Source organism: Protopterus annectens, chromosome 10.part0 (assembly GCF_019279795.1).
Source record: "Protopterus annectens isolate FY-2018-M chromosome 10.part0, PAN1.0, whole genome shotgun sequence".
Lineage (NCBI taxonomy): Eukaryota > Metazoa > Chordata > Ceratodontiformes > Protopteridae > Protopterus > Protopterus annectens.
In genome coordinates this window covers 1793265343-1793287278 of record NC_056744.1, presented here as the reverse complement: position 1 = coordinate 1793287278, position 21936 = coordinate 1793265343, and the positions used below count along the sequence as shown (strand labels likewise).

Here is a 21936-nt window from a genome sequence, read left to right as displayed (position 1 = left end):
CATTGAGATTCTTGACATAGCTATAAAATGCTTTGTGGTTGTCTTTAGAGTCAGTGGCGATTTTTGTTTTCATAACTAGCTTTGGATGATTTTATGAGGGATCTCAACTTCTTACTGAAGCTGACCAGGAAGTTTCTCCAATCATGGGATTTTACTCTTTTTTGCAACAGTTTCTTTCTTCTGTTGTAGAGTTTGTTTATGGCAGGGGGCCACCAGATTGGCTTCCTTTTTTCAGAGGATAGCATCTTGGTTCTGTTAGGGATTGCACGATCCATGCACTCATGTAAGTGCTTATAAAGTGCATTTGTGTAGGATTCAGCAGTCATACCTCTATTGTCCGTCAGCATGGGTGTCATGTAGTTTGCTACTTCTGTCTTAAGAAGTGTGAAGTTGGCTTTGGAGAACTTTTTTACTGTGGTTTCCCTAATGGGGGGTGGGGGAGGGATGTAGATGTCTAGGGTGATTAACTTATGGTCGGATCTGACCAACGAGGAATTGACCTCTGGTGTGGAGCACCGGTTGCCCGTGTTGGTAATAACCAGGTCTAGGATATTGCTGCCCCTGGTGGGGGTGTGGATAAGTTGATCCATGGCATTGGAATTTATGAATTCCAGAAAACGTTGAGCACAAGAGTTGGTACATGAGTAGTTTTCCCAGTTAATGGTAGAGTAGTTGAACTCGCCCATTATTAGGGTGTGAGGTTGTACCCTAATATTTTCCAGTGTATTAAGAAATGAGGAGTGGGAATCCTGGGGCATGGTGGGGGATCTGTAGCAAGCTACAATTTGGATTGCGGTCTTGCCCAGAGTTAGTTGCACTTGGATAATCTCGGATGCATTATGCTGAGCAACTAGCCTGGAGGTGTGGATATCCTTAATGAATATGGACACGCCTCCGCCTTTAGTGTTTCGGTCCAGGTTAGGTGGCCGAAAGGTGTGGTATGAATTATAGCCTGGTAATGCAGGGGTACTCTCTGGAGCCTTGAACCAGGTCTCTGTCACTGCACAGATGTCGATGTTCTCCATTTTAAGGAGTGCCTCGAGAGAGTGCATTTTGAGGTTTAGACTTCTAGCATTGAGTAGCAATACCCTCAGATTCTTCTTGCCTGTACCTGTTAGGGTGGTGAATTTGTCATTTGAACCTTGCCTAAAAAAGGCACTATAGGGATGGCTAGAGCCTTAGCCAGTATCCGGAATCCCAGGGGTGACAGGTGCAGGCCATCTTTGGCAAAGCATCGTGTCTTGTCGATCATGTCATCCCAGGCAGACAGATACTGGATCCCCTTAGAATGACACCAGAAGCTTAGCCAATTGTTGAAGTCAATCATTTTGTCCTTGTACTGTGGTATCATTCTGGGTGATGGCAGGATGCTACTCAGGGCTAGGGTCATACCTGCCTGGGCTACAAGATCGGACAGCTCCTCCATGTCCCTTTTCCTGTAGTCCAAGGAGGTACGTCTCAGGTCATTCACACCAACATGGACAATGACAGAGTCATATTTGTACTTGTTGTGGAGTGACCTGAGTGCATGCGTTATGTGGTGGATCCTGGCACCAGACAGGCAGCTGACAGTAACTTTCTCCTTATTTAGCCTGGTGAGTGGAACATCAGTGTGCCTGACTATAGAGTCACCTTTGACTAGAGTGTTGGGTACGTTGTTATGCCTTATGGGCTGTGGATGAGTGGCACACTGAGTTTGTGGGCTATGTGTCATTTGGGTTGTGTTGGGGGGTGGAGGTTGCTTGTGTTTCTGCTTTGGAGGTCCCTGTTGCTTGGGCAGGCTTTTACTGAGAGCCTCCGTGAATGTAGGTGTGTGTTTTGTGTTTCTATGTGTGTGTTTTGGTGGTGTAGGTTTTGAGGGCCTATGTGCTGAGTGTGGTGTGGTGCAAGTGTTTACCTTCTCCTCTTGACTGTCTAGTCCAGTCTTGGGTGAAGAGAGCTTTGTTTCCAGTTTGGTAAGTGTTCATAAAGTGTCTAGCTCCTGTTACAGCCTATTGTAAACTGCACGGTATCTACATTTTCCATATTTGGGTAATTTTCCTGTCTTTGCAGAGTCTTTTTCAAAATGTCAGTAATCTCTCACTTGGGTTAGAGGTCTCCTGCCCATGTTGGGGTTACAAGAGAACATTTAATAGTTTTTTTTTTTACTACATTACGTAGGATTGTTGTCATGAGGTGTGTGCTGAACACCTTAGAAAAAAGAGCTTTTCTTCAACATGAAGAAATAGACTTATATTTAGGTCTGTTCAAGGAGTTTTCCACAGACTTTGGTCATTGGTAACAAATACGTTAAGATTCCAGGGCTCATGGCATCTGTGATTCCCGTGATTTCTCTAGCCGGACTCCACATGAGAAAAGTACAGTGGTATCTAAAGTCTCTTTGGTCCCGGCACCAGCACCAGCACCAGCACCAGCACCAGCACCAGCACCCATTATCTGTTCAGATTCCGGTTCTGGGATTTATCAGAAAACAAATCACATGGTGGAAACATCAAATATCCCTGAATCTTTGTTTCCCATTCTCTTCTGCTGCTTCAAAGCAGTCAGTCTCCAAAGATGCCCTGGACTTTCTTGTGGAGCAGTGTCAAGGAGGGTAAAAATGCATGGTGTCTGGGGCAACAAAGGTAGACACAAGTGCATAAACATAAAAGAGATGCTTGCTCTTGTCAAGGCACTCAATTTGGTGGATTACCTTTGGTACCCAGGACCTGTAGAAGTTGTTATAGGTAATATCACAGTGATGTGGTATATAAACAAGCAAGGGGGAACCAGGGATTACCCTTTATACAGACTAGCTATGTCAGCATGGGATATAGCTTTACAGCACAGTCTCACTCTACAGGCATCCTACAGTCTGTCAGAGCAGAATTGTGTGGCAGACAAGCTGATCAGGACAAAGGCAGACCCTCAGTAATGGAAAGTAAATCGGGGGTCTTCCATTATTTGGTCCATCTGTGGAGAGTTCCTCAATATATCTGTCTGCCTCCTTTCTGAACTATCATCTGGCAAGATTCTGCTCCAGGACTCTGTGTAAGAAGGCCTTGAAGACGTATGCCTTTTCTTTGGACAGGAATGCTCCTGTATGCTTTTCCAGCCATTCAACTGATATCCAGGTTACTTCTGAAGATTCAGAAGGAATCCCCCAAAATCATTGTGGTGACTCCCTTCTGGCCCAGGCAGCAGTGGTTCACAATTCTTTTGGAATTGGCCAGAGTCAGTTACCATAAGCTTCCTCACAGAATGAATCTGCTCACACAAGAACATGGGTGTTTGATACATTCTGACCCCAAACAACTTTAACTGACTTCATGGATGATAGAGTCTTAATAGCTCTTAGCCATCTGTTTACTGAAGACATTTAGCAGGAACTAATGGAGGTAAGACAGCCTTCTACTAGAAAATCATATATTAGCAAATGGAAAAGGTTTTCTAGTTGGTGCTAACAACTTAACCATCACATACCTAGGGCTAGAGTTACCCTGGGTTTACAGTAGTTGTGTGAGTTACTATCCAGTGGCCTGTCTTACACTTTTATCAAGGTTCATTTGTCAGTCATTTCAGCATGTCTGCATATGGATCCTCCTCTTTCAAGGCAGTTGCATATCCAAATGTCTTTGAAGGGGTTTTGCATAAGAGACCTCCAAGAAAACTGGTGGCTTCTCCTTGGGATCTTAATTTTATGTTAGAGAACCTAAGGCCTGCTCCATTTGAACCAGCCTATCTGGCTGACATGAGGTTCTTAACATGGAAACCAGTTTTATTGATTGGTTTGATCTCTGCAAGAAGAGTATCTGAGTTGCAAGCTCTTATAGTGGTTAACCTTAACTCATTTTCTACAGTGACAGGGTTTTCTTAAGTACTAATCCTTTTTTTTTTGCCTATAGTGGATCTGTATTTACTTTAAGCCAAACTATCCCTTTCTCTGTGTTCTTGAGGGAGAAAGGATACTTTATACCTTGGAAGTCCACAGACATCTCGGGTACTATCCCCTCAAAACAAAACATTTCAGAACTTCTGATTATTTGTTCATTTCTTATGAAGTTAAGAAGAAGGGACAATCTGTGTTAAAGCAGGCTATTTCCAAATGGTTGTTGTGAACTATTACCTTTTATTATTCCTAGCACAACAAAACTATTCCTGGCAGGGTCAAGGCCCACTCTACAGGGCCTTCGCTTTATTTATGGATCATTGGACTCTGAAAGTATTTCTAGAAGCAGTAACATGGTCCACTGTGCAGACTTTTACAAAGCACTACAAGCCAGATTCCTTCTCCAGGTCTAGATCAGGTTTTCTTAGGACCATTCCCGAGAGGCTCCTGGACCCTTCTTCTTCCACCTAAGCTACGGTAATCTACCCGTACAGCTCGGGCTGCTGCAGTATTAATGAACATGATGAGCATAGTACAGTTATGTAAGTAACCTTCCCGTAGCAGAAGATATTTTTTTAGCACCTTTATTAAATTATCACTGAAAACATAGACAAACATACATCAACAGAAAATAAAACTAACCATTTTAACATTTTTCCATTTAAATACAATACATATCACATATATTTTATTTCTACTATCATCAGTCCAACATTACAAAAAAATAGCTGAATTTCTGCCTTCCCTTAAACCTCATATCTCGTCCTGAACATTGTTATGCATGTATTGTTCTCCCAATTTTCATGTACTTCTCCGTAATTTGCTCCTTCCCTTTTCTAAAGATGCTGCTTCAGTGCTTTTACACTTTTATAATATTCAGTACCTCCATTGCAGTTGGTACAGACTTTGATTTTCATTTTCTAGTAATGGCTTTTTTGGCATACAACCAAATTAAATTTAATAAGGCCTTACTAGGTCAAGACAATTCAGATCCTGTATCTCAGCCCACAATAATCATTTCCTTACAGCCATTTGCTCACCCAATTTCTGACAGAGTACTGTGAAGGGAATTTTTTAAATCTGTCAACTCGTTACACTCGCTAAACATATGCTCCCAGTTACCGCTTTCTTCTTCATCACACCTCCAACATTTGCTACGAACCTGAGGAAAAAATCTTTGAATTCTGCTTGGCGTATAAAGTACCAATGCAAACACTTCCAAGCAAAGATTGACTTGGGAGCCATACATACATCTTCTCATTGTTTTTTTGTATTGCTTCCCAATCTTTTTTAACCTCCTCTGATTGATTGTTATAGTTATCATGCAATATTTTATGTGCCGTACTAATTATCCCGTTTTAACAGCTGCTTCTGTTCTAGATTCATCTGAAAACTCTACCAGACAGGTGTTTCACTTAAAATTCCCCGTCTCTTTCTCTTTGCCTGTACTCTAAGATCAAGCTCTGGTAGGGATGGCAGTCTGTATCCTGCAGTCCAGATGTTTTTTTTGGCCTCATCCCACTATATTACCTTTCCTGCTTGAGTTATTTGCTCCCAATGTCTTGGTTCCTTTGCAGGTTTCCCCAGTAAATTCCAGCCCCCTCGTGCCTATTTTCTGTACCCCTACTTGCAGTCACCCCTATTGGAAGAGTCTCCTTTCTCCTTTCATGTATTGGCTTAGTTCTTAGAATACTTTCTGCAACTTTATGATTATTATATTCTGTCTGGTTGTTATTATTCTCTTTAATCTGCATCCAAAATCTCACTTGCTCTCTATTTCTTGAACTCCCCCCTTACTTCATCATCATCCTTTTCTACTTTGAATTATAACCTTCTGCTTGTGTTATATATTTGACCCTTAACTGTGTAGCTGTAAAATATCCCTTCAAATCAGGTAAAGCTAAACCACCTTGCTCTGTTGGGAGGATCAACTTATCTCACTTAACTCTTGCCCTGATACTCTCCCAGATAAATTCCTTCCAATTTTTTATCAGTTATTGTCCACAACTTCTGCTTGCGTTAATAAAAGTATGTCTGACCCATATACAAGACTAAAGAGACTAAAAACATTTTCATTGCTTGTTTCTTACTATCCATATTCATAAATGAGTTTCCATTTCTCAATTTTTGTATTATGTTTTATTTAGTGTTCTTCTACTGAATATGTTGACATGATCATTCCCTCCATCACCCTTGTTTTTTGGTGTGTCTGTTATACCACGGTGCGGACATTTGTTTTTGTTCCTAGCAATGTGCTTTCGGTGCTTAGCCTCTCTCTGTCAGTTGGCGTGAAAGCCCTGAAGGGCTTTGTGTCCACTCCTGTTTCTCGGTCAGTTCAGCTAAAGCTGACTAACGATTTGAGTGAGTAAAATGTGCCCTAAAGCTTTGGAAGTGAGACTGCTGTTATATCCTATGTACGATATAACCCATATAGCTTAGGTTACTGCGAATGATCGTTTGGCCGTCTACTATTATGGTATGTTTACTTACACAGCTGTACTTTCTGTCTTCAAAATAAAAGCACACAAAGTACGAACACTTCCAACGAATTACAAAACGGATCAAAATAATGAACGATGATAAAGATATTGATATGGAGGCTTTGCCTGCCTCCTTGGGCTTACTTTTATGGGGTGCTGTGTCCTTCCAGTATATATTAGTATTCTTACATAGTCACCATGAAGATAGACACAGTGCAGCAACAGTAAACGGGAAAGCTTCACTTACCTACCTAGTGTTGGAATATGTTTCACTGTTTTGGGATTTTCCATGTTGGAAATATTTAGATATTTATAGAGTCATGTGATCTGACTGTACTCCTTCTGTGTGATAAGTTGGTAAAATGAGACCTTTGAGAACATCAAAGCAGAAGAGGTGAGTTTAAGGACTGGAAACAACAAAGTAGGCAAAGATTAGAGTGAGGGCGTAGCAAAAGCAGGAATCATCTTGAGAAATGATTGTACGTGTTACTAACGCCTTGTCTTTACATCGCTGTTATTTTCCCTGCAGATCATGTTGAGAAATGATTGTACGTGTTACTAACTCCTTGTCTTTACATCTCTGTTATTTTCCCCTGCAGATAAGGATAACAAACTGTGGGATGTAGTTGCGGATACACATATCCTAGTAGATAAAATGTTCCCCAAATTTTGGAGAGGTAAGTGCTTTCTTATCCCATTAGTAGTGTCTCAGTAGTTTAGACAATGACCGTTGTCTGTTGTGTATTACATTTGTTTCAAGCTAGGAAGTCAAAAAATGTTTAATATTCAACATAAGAAAATTCAAACCTAAATCTGGCTAAACCACAATCTGCTTTTACAGAATAGCCCTGGGAAGAAAAGTTATCAGTAAAAAAGGAGACGGTTTAGAGGTAGTGAGTCAGAGTAAGTAGCAGTTTTCAGGAGGTGGGAGACATCCATAGTACAAAGATTAAGTACATTAGGAATATACAAGCTAACTATTCCTTATCCAGAGGTAAGGATCAAACCCTGACCAATGGGGCTGAGATGTAACAAAAGTAATCACTTTACTACTGGTTTACATTAGAAGCTGCCCATATTATCTGTTGAAAGTAGATCCTTAACAAATCACAACTGTTTTTTCAGGACTTGAGCCCAAAATGTTGCTCTACTCCTATCATTATGAACTTTCGCAAATTATATTTAAATGTTTATTATGTAAATAGCTAGAATATCAGTTTAAGCAAGGATTGTTAAAGCTTGTAGATTTATTAAGCTTCATTTCCCTGGTGATTCTGGTAATGGAAGCAAAGGGAGTAAAGTGTACCGAGCACAGAGTGACAAAACAAGGCATTACTTATTGCAGACTGTATGCATTTAACCATAATCTGTACAGAGCTTTAAACCACCTCAGAAAGCTGTTAAAAGTATTTTAATAACTCTTGAATTCTTTAGAAAGGTTTTTGAAGTATTTTTAATAACTCTTGAATTCCAGGTTTGAATTTGCTTATGCTGAAGATTAAACATTTTTTGACTTTAGGAATTAATTCAAGGGCTATTTGCAGTATAGTTTTGTTCTTCTTTGAAATGATTGCTTCTTTTTTAATACTAAAATAAATATTTGTCAGAGCCATTGTCATTGTCACTGCTTGTGTTGTAGGTGGAGCAAAGTAAGAGCAAGTCAGTTTTTTTTCTACTGACATCGGGGCATCCCCCCCCCCCCGAACCCCACCTTTCTCTACACCTCTCTCTACTTTGCTTGCTTTGCCCATCACTGGATGGTTCCTCCTTATCTAGGGAAGAAAGCTTCATGGCCATTTGGCTTATGTTGTTCCTCCTGTGGAGACAGGTGGGGCATGTCATACTGCATTTTAGGCCTGCCATTTTCTCCTGTAAACCTTAAATTCTACAAGACGTCAATATGTTTATGTGCATGTTCCCTTACATGAAGTGTAAGGGGTCATCTTGTTTCTGGATTGCTGCAAAATGCCATGCCACCCCTTGGTGCCCTCCAGGAAGTGATATAGATGTGGCATGTTCCCTGGCCTGTCTCATACGAGCGTGGCCACTGACTTTCTGATTTCCCAAGATGCCAGCTAAATGTGGGTCACCAATAAACTATAGAGGGATGCTCTGCCTCTGTTCTAGTGGAATGGCACAGAAGTAGATTACCTGTTAAGGAAAACAAGAAAATATGCACATAGAACTGGATATATTAAAACTTTAATGTATTTCTTTTTTATTTTGATGATTTGCTATGCAATAAATAGCAGCTATCTTACTCATAAGGTAATCTGAAAGGATTGGTGTACATACAGTTTTTATTCATAGGAGTGAAACTCCTAAATTTAACATTCTGCTGTAACCTTTGGATTTTTCACTATTTTTTGTTAGAATAGATTGTGTTATTTTTGAAGCCACCAAGTAAATAAATACAAGTAGGAACATTTTTATTTCTGGGACATGATGTAATAATAAAACAGGTACAGTAGTCTTTGCAGCAGTACAAAAAGCATGCTTTGCCCCAGTGGTGAAAAATGACCGCTGTTATACTTGTGTGGACAGCAAAAGAAATAAGTACTGGGCAAAGTTTGATTAAAGCCTGGAGTACTTTACAAGAGATGACACCTTCTGGAGTTATCCGACTTGATTTGTTTGAGTCTCCTTCTCCTTTAGAATCTTCGTAATTATTGAGGGCTCATCTCACGTTAGCCCATGTGTTCCCCTGCTTGCCTTGGGATCCAAGGACACTGAGAAAGGGAGTCAAGAGTCAGTGAGTCATAGTTGGCATCCAGCAGGAGTGGGAATTTGATTTAGTTTGGTTTTGTATGCTGCTAATTCCCCCTTATAGAGATTGGTGGGTTTGCATTTGAAGTTGGGCTGACAGTTTTTGCCCAGTCATGTGTATGGGCTCTCCACTTCCATGCGCATGCCAAATCCAGCTACAGCCCTCCGCACTGCTTGGCAGGCTGAAGACTACATTCTTGGGCCTTCTGCTACTTGCACTGCCACTTGGCCTCCGCCAGGTGTCAGCCGTGCAGTGAGCTGACGTGCATCTTTTCCTACAGCATAAGCAAGTCAACCCTGATCATTCCCTCCAGTGTCCGGGCCTACTAGTAGGATCTAGGACACCAAGGCTGCACTCAGCAGTCCATCCCTCCCTGCACCATGGACCTTGATTCATAAATTCTTTTCTGAACACGATTTTATGATATCAGTACTTATAGAGTGTATTTTTCTTGGACATCAAAAAGAATAAACTGGTGAATATAGAAAACTGGATATAGTGGTCCATGAAAAGAAGACAGAAGTAGCATTGATCATTGAAATCGCCACACAGTGACTACAGTGTCTTGCGTACAGAGCAACACAAAGTCATAAAATATCAGGATTTGCAGGTAGAACGAGAGCAATGTGGAAGAAAGATACTCAGACAGTCCCGATAGTAGTAGGAGCAACAGGTCTTATAAAATAGAATCTACAATCGTATTTCGATATGTTACCAATATATGTAACTCTGTACGAATTGTAGTAGTAGTCATTGCTGGGCACATTGCAGGTGCTTTGAAGAGCACTCCTGGCTGACATCAAAAATTGAAACAATACAAATTTCATGAACTTTAATCATACTTTGACTTAGGAATGGGGCCCATTCCTGTCATGGTATTAGAAACCCAAAAGACTTGGAGAAATTAAAAAAAAAAAGTGAACTATTCTAAAGAGGAGGCTTGAGTTTGCATTTAGTGGGAAGATGTAGAATGCTTCTACATTCGGGGGGGGGGGCAGGGTATATGTGCATAAGGAAATTCAATGTCATAACTTTGGTAGTGTCAGCAGTTTTGTTACTAATTTCTGTCGAATGCATTTTAACACTCATGCTCTTGAAATTAAGTCAGAAAATAGGACATATTTTCCTGAAGATTATTTTATACTTCATTTCATGAAACTGAATAATATGTATTTGTTAGAAATTTAGGATATTGTCACTGAGTAGTACCAAAATTATGACATTAAGTTTAATTGAACAAATTGAGCCTTGCAGGCAGAAATGTATAGTGGGAGGATTATAGATTACTGGGGAGAGGAGGTGGGTCTGCTGATGCCACGTTGAAAATTTAGGGTCAGAATGCAACAAGATAACCATACTGTGGTCACTAGTTGAAGCACCCATTGGAAAGTGTAATGGAAAAGCCCACCTTACTTTGCCATAGTGCTTAGCTTAGTTTGCTCTCATCTTCTGAAGGGGCTTTGTTCTGTGTATGGGTAAGTGTGGGACATTGGGAATTTGGGTGATGGGATGCAGTAGAAATGTCACTGTCATCAGGGAAATTATGAGTGCAGGTGAATTGTTTCTTCTGTTTTGGGAAGGGTATATATTAAAACCATCTGGCAATCACTTTCCATAGTTCTTACAGGGGGCAGAGGGGAAATTAATAAAGTTCCAGTGATTTAACCGTATGCCAAGGCTATGGGGGAGGGGGTGGGATGAAAATATATTTGTCAGCATGGAAGGAGATGGTCAACAGACCACACTGCTTTGCCAGGGATGGTGCACCTCTCCCATCTAGGCTTTTGAATATTAACTAAAGCGTCTTCCCCCAAAGTGCCTTTTTTAGGCAGTGCCAAACTGAAAGTACTTCCGACATAGCAAATCAAAACCAAGAAAATCTAAAGCTGTTACTGCTCAATATTAGGAGTCGAAACCAAAAACGCCAGTCCCTAGAAGGTATCTTCACCCTGTAGAACGGTGACATCGGTGTGGTCACTGAGACATGGTTTAAAGCCATGGAGAGCACACCGACAGTGTAAGGTTATAATGCCCTCCACATATTTAGACCAGCTACTACACAGATAGGGAGTAAAGGTGGAGGTGTCTCGATGTACATCAAAAATAAATTTACCTCAAAGCTGGTCAAACAGGACAATGCACTTGAGTTACTCCATGTTCAAATCACCATAGGCAAAATCCAATACCACTTCCTTGCAAGCTGTACAGGAAAGCCATACCATATACTTAAACTTACCGGAAACACTCAGCATCTGACCCAATAACCATATTCATGAGCGACTTTAATTGCTTCACTGTTAACTGGGAATCCTATAGAACACCAAATGTATAGGCACAGTGATTCCTGGATTTTGTAAACACAAACTCCCTAGACCAGATTGTCAGTACACCAACCAGGGGTACAGCCATACTGGATCTGGCCCTCACTAATAGGGGAGAGTTCTGCACACCCCCTACTGTAATGTTTTCCCTAGTATGGTCGGACCACAAAATGGTCTCCTTTGAAGTAAAAATAAAACCTGGATCCTCAGCTAACCCTGGAATAATCAGGAACTAGTCTACAGCTAAATTCCTACTATTAAGTGATAGCCTGGCACAATTTGAAACCCCCATAAACCCTGAGAACACTGCTGCCTATGCAGAACTGTTCACATAAACCCTGTATCAGCATGTTAATAGCTGCATAGAGGCAGCTGTACCCACCAGGAAAAAGTCCAGCACTAACTCAAAAAACAAGCCACCCTGGTGGAATCACAAAATCACTAGGCTGTATAACAGGAGGAAGAAAATCATGGCAAAAATTAGGAGGTGCAGCACCCAGCAGGATAAAACCACTCTCATCAAAGTAAACAAACAACTCTGATGATGAATGAAGTCTACCAAAGCCAAATTTGAGGTAAGTTTAGCCTCCCAGGCCAAGGACAGCCACAAGGTATTCTTTAGCTATGTCCACATCCTCAAACGCAATACACAATTGTGTGCAGAGCTCATTGCAAATGGAGCCACCTGTACTGAACCAGAAGACATAGCAAAACTACCAGCAGATAAATTTAGCTCCAGCTTTACCCCTTTCTCCAACTCAACTTTCACTCGGGAAATACCATCAAATATAACTCCCCCTGCTATCACTAGGGAGCAATTTCTTAATGCTCTCTCTCACTCTCTCTAAGGCCAAGAACACTGCATCAGTTGCTCCAGAAACTACCCCATGATGCCTTCTGAATAGCAGAAACATGACCTATCAGGCCGTCTGGAATTGCTATTTAACTGTAGCCTCCAAACTGGCTTTGTGCCTCATGAATGGAGAACAGCCAACAGTCATCCCTCTGCACAAAGTTGGGCCGTCTACAGGCCCTGGAAACTACAGACCTATAAGTCTCACTAGTCTTATATGCAAAGCCATGGAAAGAATTATCATGGAAATGATCAATAATGACACAGGAAAACTCCAGACACTGGACCCAACCCAGTTTGGTTTCATCAAGGGCAGGTCATGCTTACTCAACCTGGCAGACTTCTTTGAGAAGGTCACCAGAGCAACAGATGAAGGCAGAATGGTTCAAACTACCTACTTTGACCTGGCCAAGGCATTTGACACAGTACTTGACACAGTACCTACTCTGGGATTGTTGACAAACTCAAGAGGTTAGGTACAAACCTGTATGTCATCCGGTGGATGGCTGACTGGCTCACAGACAGGACCCAGGAGGTTAGAATTGGGGAGTTCTCCTCTACAAAGAGGCCAGTCACACGTGGAGTCCCTCAGTGATCAGTCCTTGGACCACTCCTTTTTGGCATTTACTTCTCTGAAGTCAAGGCCAATGTCACTGGTCTCTGGCTGACTAAATTTGCAGATGATTATAAATTAGGAGCTGTCATTAAATCTCACACTGACACAAATGTTCTCCAGGAAGGGCTGATACAGATAAACAACTAGTGTCAGAGCCATGGACTAGAACTAAATGCCAAGAAATGTATAATAGTTTCCTTCTGGAAGTCATCCATCACTGATAACAATCATATTGACAACACACCCATAAGAGTTGACCCAGTAGTCAGGGACCTGGGGACACACATAGACAGTAATCTAGCCTTTGACCAACACGTGTCTATAGTAGTGAGGAAATAATTCTTTGCTGTGCAAGTTATAAACAAAGGTATGGCACCTAGGTTCAAGGAAGTCATTGTTTTGCTGCATTTGCCATTCATCAGACCTGTCATTGAGTACAATGCTCCCTTTTGTATGTAGCTAACCAGGCATATCCAACAATTGGAACTTCCACAGATGTTCCTCACTAAAAGAATACAGGGCATAAATAAAATGTCCTATGCAGACCGCCTCAAGGCCCTATCCCTGTATTCTGTCTCCTACAGGCTGTTGAGGGGATATCTGTGCCTGGCATATAGGGCATTGTCAGACCCCACTCTGATGGGCTTCCTGCATATCAGCAAAACAAACTGCTGCAGAATTACCCATTCTGAAGACTTAAACCTTGCTATGAAATAAATAGGATCTACTGGAGAGGTAGGTATGTATCCCAGAGACTATGCTGTCTGTGGAACAGGCTCTCTATCCATGTGAAACAGAGTTCCTCCCTAACCAAATTTAAGTATAACTTAGACAGTTGGATGGGGAATAGGAAATTCATCCTTGGCTTGGCACCTGTGTCTCTAATGGACACAAGCAACCTGTAAATGGTTCATCTCCCAGGCTTCTGCTTGTAAATGTTTCATCTCTCAAGCTCCTGCTTACAGTTATCAAGGCAACCAGAACATGTCAGAGATTTGGGATGCATGACTAAGCTTAAAAAAGCCCTTGTGGTTGTTAGCCTGATAGACACCTCTGAACTGAATAGTACATAGACTTTCTGATGCTTATGCAGTCCGGGGAATGTGCAGATAACTTCAGGAAAGGCAGAAACTGGACATACAATTAACTGTAAACAACTTCCAAGTCAACAACTTCTCACTTTACTACTGAGTTTGGTGATTTGCAGTCATCAAAAGTATACTGATGCAATGTCGAGGCATGTGTATGAATTCAATACTGCATGCTGAAAACAGTGGCACATAACTCCATGAAAATGCATGAAGTTCAGCTTAAATACATGCATATTGTAGCTACAGTTAACCTGTGTAGTTACAGCTACATGCAGCAGTTGAATAGGCTGTGACGATGTGAGGTATTGCCAGCTATTCTCAGAGAAGTAAGGCAGTGGATGTGTAACATATGCCAGCATAGCTAGCTGGAATTTTGTAAAGAATTATATGTCATTCGTATATCAAACTGATTTGTACAGATGCTTGTGTTGAAACATGTATTTGTAAAGCTGTTTGTGTTAAAAATGTACCAACAGTATGTCCTTCTGGACAGAAAAAGAAATGTACATGCATTATTGAATCTGTTTAAATGTATATGTTTGAACAGAGGATACTGGAAGAGAAGAGGTTAATGTCAAACTTTGAAAAATAGTAAGAAATTAAATTACTGGGCCTGGGCCATAAAGATGCTATCTTACAGTTCCCAACACAGCCAGAAACAAAAAGTCTGTACTAGGAAGCATTTTGCATTGTCTTTGGGGTGAACTATTGTTTAATACTAGGTAAGATGGACATCTTAGAGCAGTGTATTCCTTGGAACCTAACATAGAAAGAACCCTCACCTACTTCACCTTGGCTTGCGCTAGTAAGTGATGAGAGAATAGTAACTCTTTAGATCAGTCAGGAAAATATAGTGAGACTAGCTAAGTACTGTTTTTTCTGTATCTCTGTGAATCTGTTCTATTTTATTATTTCCTGTGGCTGAAACTCTGGTGTTTATTGTAAATAGATATTTGGTATTTTCATGTTCTTTTATTATTTATTATTAAATATATTTGCACTTTTCTTTGTGTCTGGTCCTTTAGAGAATATTTTAACCTTTGAGAGTACTCATATCTGTTTGGTGACTCTGTGGTCACTCCTGAAATCCTTGCTGTATTGGTCAAACTAACATTTGTATTAATATTAATTTCACTCAATTGGGTACCATTGTAAGAGCCTTAGAGAAGCTGGCTTGGTAGTGTCTGGTGGCAGTAACTACATTATAGTCTCAGCAGAAGGGGGCATAGCTAGTAAACCTGTGCCAGCCTTTCCCAGGTGTGTGTGTAAATCAAATCTCAAAGACTGTGTGTGTCAGCTGCACAGAGCAGTGACACAAAGCACTGGTTTCACAGAGAGGGTGCTGGAGGACTTGGCTTAGACACTTGGCTGAGGACTCAAACTTCTGTAGGTTGTAGGCAGTGTCACTAAAGGCGTGTCCTTTTAGCAGCCACAAGGTGAACATTCAGAGTTTCATTTCACAGCAGTTTTATTTATTTATTTTTTGTTAGTTTAGTTTAGTCAGGGAAAGCAGGCAAAGATGTCAGCAGGGGATTATGGCAAGTTGACAAAGAACCATTTGGCCAAATTGTGCAAAACCAAAGGACTGATGCATACTAACCTGACTAAAGAGGAAAACATTTCAACTTTAGTCACAGCTCAGACCAGCAACCAGGAGGATAACCAGTCTAGTGATGGGAATTTGCAACCCTCAGGAACAGGACAGTACAGCTTTTCCTCAGAAGACTTCGAATCCATCTGGAGTTAGAGACTTGAACTGGAGGCAGGCATTTGGAATTAGAATCAGCAGAGAGACTGCGGCATTTGGAGGCTGAAGAAAATGAAAAGCAGTGTCAATATGAGAAGGAGATGCTGACTCTTCGCCAGGGTCATGGAGGTCATGGGGAAGGGAATACCTGAACCCCAAAAGCAATAAAGGTCAGTAAATGTTTTCCACAGTTTACAAGAGGGTGTTAATTTTGATAGTTTATTCATGTATTTGAAAGGGTTTGTGAACAGTGTAATGTTGACCAAGGGCTCTGGGTACCGTTCCTGACCTGCTTACTCCATGGTATAGCTGTAACTGCTGTTTCTAAATTGTCTGATATTGATTGTTTAAACTACAACAAAGTAAAGCAATGTTTGCTTGAATGTTTTAAGTTAACACCTGAAGAAGCTTTCATAAAACCTTTTGTGAGCATGCACACAAGGCAGGTAAAAGTGAGTGAGATTATATTGCTGAGTTCAACACTTATTTTCATAGGTGAGTGAGTAAGTGTCAGGTCATCACTTTTGAAGGACTGGCAGACATTTTGGTGAGGGGACAAGCTCTTAGCACTTTGCCTGAGGACATGATAATCTGGTTGGCAGACCGCAAGTGTAACTCTGCAGATGAGCTGGGGGGACAAAAGGGCATTTCTACTTAGCAAGCATGGCATCATTGCTCAAAAAGGGGATACCCAGTGCTGCCCATGGATATAAGGGAACCCATGGTGGGCAGCCTAAACCACCCCAACAGGGCCCACCAGTAACAGGGGAAACCAGTAGTTCAGGTACATAGCCAGGATCAAGGGTTAAGTGTTTTGAATGTAACCATTGGGGCCATGTATCATATAGATGTCCACAGAGGCAAGGTGGGGCGCAAAAGGTGGGGGAACCAGCAAGTGGGAATAACAGTATGCCAGTAGTAAATTGTCTGGAGACAACAGGGGTACCCAACTATCACCAGTGATTATATCTTATCTTAGTGGAAGAAAAACAGACTAGTGCTAAGAGAAACACAACCTATGACATAACCATTTGAAGCTTGCAGTGGTTAAAAAGGAGCAGTACTTGCTTGAGCAGTCCAGTCCAGTCAGAGGTTTAGGAGGAACCCCATTCCAAATGCATTTGGCCAGGGTTCACCTTGACTGGGAGGGTGGAAAAGAAAGCAAGCAAGAAGGTGTGTTTGAGGCTATCCCTATAGATGTCTTGATAGAGTATGATTTTGTTAATGCAGTACCGTGTGTGCATGCAGTTACATGCAGTCAGGCTTGGAGACAAGTATGTGGGTCTTGTAGCTTGTGGAGACCCTGACAGACCCCACACCTGAAGCCAGGGCTGGTGAGGTGGCTATTTCAGGGAGGGAGCTGCCCTGTAGCAGTAAGCCTGAAGGCGAGCTACAGCGGCTGGTAGGTACTTTTGTTCCCTTGACCAGAGTGGCTGCAAGGGCAGAGGTGAGTGGTAGTACCCAGGCTGGCAGTGAGGCACAGCTGTCAGAGGATACCAGACTTCCTGTGGAAGGGGAGCTGGGAAGAATTACAAAGATAGAGTTGAGACAGACTCAGCTCTTGGACCCAATACTGAGAGGCTTGAGGGAGGTAGCTAGGGAGGCTCCTGATTCTCAAGGAAAAGGGGAGTCTGGATACTGGAACAGAGGGTATCTGTATAGAGAGTGGACCCCTGAGGGAGGGTTAGAGGGTGACGTAATACAGCAGTTGGTAGTGCCTATAGCCTACCGTCTGGCACTTCTAGCCATATCCCATGACATTCCTTTTGCAGGTCATATGGGCATAAAGCATACCAAAGAGGTGTATTATGCAGACCTTTTATTGGCCTGGGATTGAAAGGGAGGTAACAGGGTACTGCAGGACCTGTGAGCAGTGCCAAAATGTAGACAAGGTAGGAGACAAGGTCATGGCTCCATTGATATCTTTGCCTGTGATTGAAGAGCTATTTCAGAGGGTAGCTATGGATATTGTGGGACCTCTGGGTACCCCATGCTGCACAGGGAAGAAGTATATCCTGGTGCTAGTAGATTATGCTACTAGATAACCTGAGGTAGTGGCTCTGTCCTCCATCGAGGCACAGAAGGTGGCAAATGCTTTGTTAGGGATTTTCAGCAGGGTTGTTTTCCCGACAGAAATACTGACTGACAGAGGTGCCATTTTCATGTAAGACCTGCTGGGTTGTCTGTGGGAGTGCTGTGGCATGAAGCACCTAAAGGCCAACACCTACCATCCCCAAACTAATGGCGTTGTGGAGAGGTTAAACTCTACACTAAAGACCATGCTTCGGTCATTTGCAGACCAGCTTACAAGAGAGTGGGAAAAATAATTGCCTCCTCTGCTGTTTGCATACAGAGAGGTACCCCAGGAATCCCCAGCTTTTTCACCCTTTGAGTTGCTGTATCAGCATAGGGTGAGGGGGGCCTTTAGATTTGATTTGTGATGAGTGGGAGGAGGGTAAGTGTGAATCCTACAAGGAGTTTGTTACGGCATATGTCCTAAACTTCAGGACAAGGCTTAGGGAGCTCATGGACTTGGCCCAGGAGAACCTGGCAGGAGCCTAACAGCAGAACATGGTCTGGTATGACAGGAATGCTCAAGCCCTAGAGTGTGCTGTGGGACAGCAGATGATGGTTATCATTCCTGTCAGATGCAATAAGCTGCAGGCAGTTTGGGAGGGACAATTCAAAGTTGTAAGGAAGGTCAGTGATGTTAACTACATGGCAGAACAGCTAGGCAGGAGGCAGGGACACAAATTGTGCCATGTTAACATGAAGAAGCCTTACCATTATAGGGAGGACCTGGTGTTGGTATTTGTAGTGGGTTGCAGGAGGAGTTTGAGGGAGATCAGGTGACTGATCTACTCAGTGAGGCTCAGACTGACACCTCAGTGTAAGGGGTAGCTATGTCCTAATGGCTATCCCCTACCCAGGTTTGAGAAATCCGAGAAGTGTTACAGAGGTTTGGGGGCATGTTCGCTGGGAAACCAGGGTGCACTCACCTGGTGCAGCACCATGTGGATACAAGACACTAAAGGCCTATCAAGCAGGCTCCTTACAGGGTGCCTGAGTGAGTCAGACAGACTCAGAGGGAGGAGGTACATGAAATGTTGGATTTGGAGGTAATCCTGGAGTTCAGCAGTCCCTGGGCTTCCCCAGTGGTGCTGGTACCAAAGAAAAATGGCAGCACCAGGTTCTGTGTGGACTACAGGAAATTAAATATTCACAAAGAGTCAGATGCTTATTCCATACCTAGGACAGATGAAGCCTTAGAGCAGCTGGGTGGGGCTAAGTATCTGACCACTATTTATCTAATCAAGGGCTACTGGCAGTTGCTCTTGACTCCTGCTGCTAAAGATAGGTCAGCCTTTGTGACTCCTTTTGGATTATACAAGTTCACAAAGATGCCCTTTGGGATGAAAAATGCCCCAGTGATCTTTCAGAGGCTGGTAGATCATATCTTAGCAGGAGCAGGAGATTATGCCCTTGCTTACCTGGATGATATTGTTATGTACAGCCATTCCTGGCATGAGCACCTTCAGCATGTCAGGGAAGTCCTGGGCAGACTGCAAAGGGCAGGGTTGACCATTAAGCCCAGTAAGTGTCTGGTGGTTATGGTAGAGGTCTCCTACCTGGGACATAGAGTGGGGAGTGGTAAAATTAGACCAGAACCTGCCAAACTTGAAGCCATTCAGGCGTGGCTTGCCCATGTTACCAGAAATCAGGTGAGGACATTCTTGGGGACATTGGGGTACTGTAGAAAGTTTATTCCCAATTATAGTACAGTAGCTGCTCCCCTCACAGACCTGAGAAGGAAAAACAGGCCAGAAAAGGTAGTGTGGACCCCTGCCTGAGAGCAGGTATTCCAAAAGCTTAAAGGGGCTTTGGGAGGACCCCCTGTGTTACCCAGTCCAGATTACAGCAAAGAATTTGTTGTGCAGGTGACAGCTTTGTACCGTAGGGTGGGGGCTGTACTCAGCCAGGTTTCCTCAGAGGGAGAAGAGCACCCACTGGTAATAATATTTGTTTCAGGAGTATAGGTAATGCTCCTTTAAATATGAGTATACCCTTACAGGATACACAGGGAATCTGCTTTTTTGTTGGTAGTACTCTTCTGTGGGTGTTGGAGGCTTGACATTGAGAAATTGGGTCTCTAGTGTCACTGTTTTTTTTTTTTGTTTTTTTTTTTTTGTAGATAAGGAATTTTAATGTATGTGTGTGTGTGTCTGTATGCAGATATTTGGGGATTACAGCATGATTTTAAAGGCATTTAGGACTTCCTTGCTAAATGTGATTTTTTTTTTAGTTGTTAACCAGGTTCCCTAGTAGGTACAATGGTAAGTGTGACCTGTAGCACTGCCTGGTGAAGTGACTTACTTCAGGTACACAATGTGCAAGCAGAAACCGATGGAATCAAACCCAGAACATTGGGACAGAGCTCATTAGCACATCATAGATCTGCTAATGAGCTCTGCCCCGATGTTCTGGATTTGATTCTATCAGTCTGTGATAAATAGCTAGATAGTCTTGTGAAGCACAAACACCTTAAACATTGAAAATACAGAAATGGAACGCTTGAGGGGACACTTATTCAGCCCTTCGTTAACTGCAGCACACACAGTGTTTTTATACCTTGCATAGGTCATCCCACAATATTTGCTGTTTCAAAATATTATCACAATACAGCACCAATACACTTTACACTGTTACTTTGATGCTTTTTCTAAGAAATCTATGCATCCTGAATGTAGATGTGAATTCAGAATGACTTACATATAGTGGAAGGGATACTGCTGGTGTACTGTTGTAAAACTGTTTGTATAAGCATGTCGGAAAATGGAGTATACAAGATATTGAGAAAATATGCATGCACAATAAGCAGAGAGGGGGGAGATGTTGATTCGACTGTCCTGTTTCCCTGCTTTTATCTTTTAAATGGTATTGCCATTTGTAAGGTTATTTAACAAAATGTAAACAAATCTGTACCAAATAGCAACAGTGCAGGCAGGGTAAATAGAAAACACAAAAGAAAAAGAAAAAGAAAAATATAAGTTAAAAAAAAAGATTTGTTTTAATAAAGAATGCTTTTTATTCAGTCACTCTAAAATGTAAAAAATAAGGAAGAAGACTGCAAACTTTGCAGAAGAAACACAGGCAAGCTGATTTCAGAAAAGCATTTGAGTTTGGTTTTGCTGAGTCTGGTAATGAGGCAGCAGAAGAAGTAGGAGGAATCAACAACACCAACCTGGAATGTTTTTCTGAAATCAGCTTTTCTGTGCTTCTTTTGCAAAGTTTTTAGTCTTCTGTATTTTTTACTTTTTACAGCGACTGTGTAAAAAGCATTTTTTTAATCTTATTTTACTTATAATTTTATTTATTACTTTTCAATTTTGAAGTAAAATACAACAGTAATTTTGTATTTATGTGGATGCATCAAGATTTATTAATAGTAATCAGTCAGTATTACCCTAAATGTTTATTGACTGAGTGGTTGAGGAATCATTATGCAATAGAGAGTACTTCAGCACACTGAACAGGTCAGTGCATTGAGGAACATAGCTAAAAAGCATTCCGTTTTTATACTTTGCAGTTTTTAAGTGAAAATAACAGTGTATATGACTTCAGCATCCTTAACAGCTCAGTGCATCGAGGAACTTGACTAAAAAGCATTCTGTTTTTATACTTTGTAGTTTTTAAGTAAAATGTAACAGTAATTCTGACTTCAGCACCCTTGACAGCTCAGTGCATCGAGGAACTGTGCGCGTGCGCTCGTGTGTGTGTGTGTGTGTGTGTGTGTGTGTGTGTGTGTGTGTGTGTGTGTGTGTGTGTGTGTGTGTGTGTGTGTGTAGGAAATGATGTAGGGAGATGGGTGTGTGTAAGCGGGTGTGGAGGAAATGATGTAGGGAGAAGCAACAGCAGGCAACATGTGCATCCAGTGGGAGCCTATCATTATGCAGTACACAGTACTTCAGCACCCTGGACAGCTCAGATGCAGGAATAGTAGCCAATAGGAGGAGCGTGGCAGAACCACAGTGGGACAGAGCCAAAGAGCCATTTTCAATAAAAAGAGTAATAATAATGATGATGATAAGAAAACAGGAGCCAGATATCACTATGGCAACACACATTCGGTTTACACAAAATTAAGCTAAAAGCTACAAAATATGCCCTCACAGGACTATTAGACTCAGTTAGT

The 21936-nt window shown here is 41.9% G+C and overlaps 1 protein-coding gene across 4 annotated transcripts in view; it reads left to right on the top strand.

The window, feature by feature from the left end:
* The window catches only part of RUSF1 (RUS family member 1), a 261474-nt gene that overhangs the window by 204947 nt on the left and 34591 nt on the right, over nt 1-21936 (top strand). For all 4 annotated transcript variants that reach the window (XM_044086627.1, XM_044086629.1, XM_044086628.1 and 1 more), the window contains exon 14: nt 6948-7025. In XM_044086627.1, the coding sequence (XP_043942562.1) occupies nt 6948-7025 (78 nt within the window). The remainder of the gene's footprint in view (nt 1-6947; nt 7026-21936) is intronic.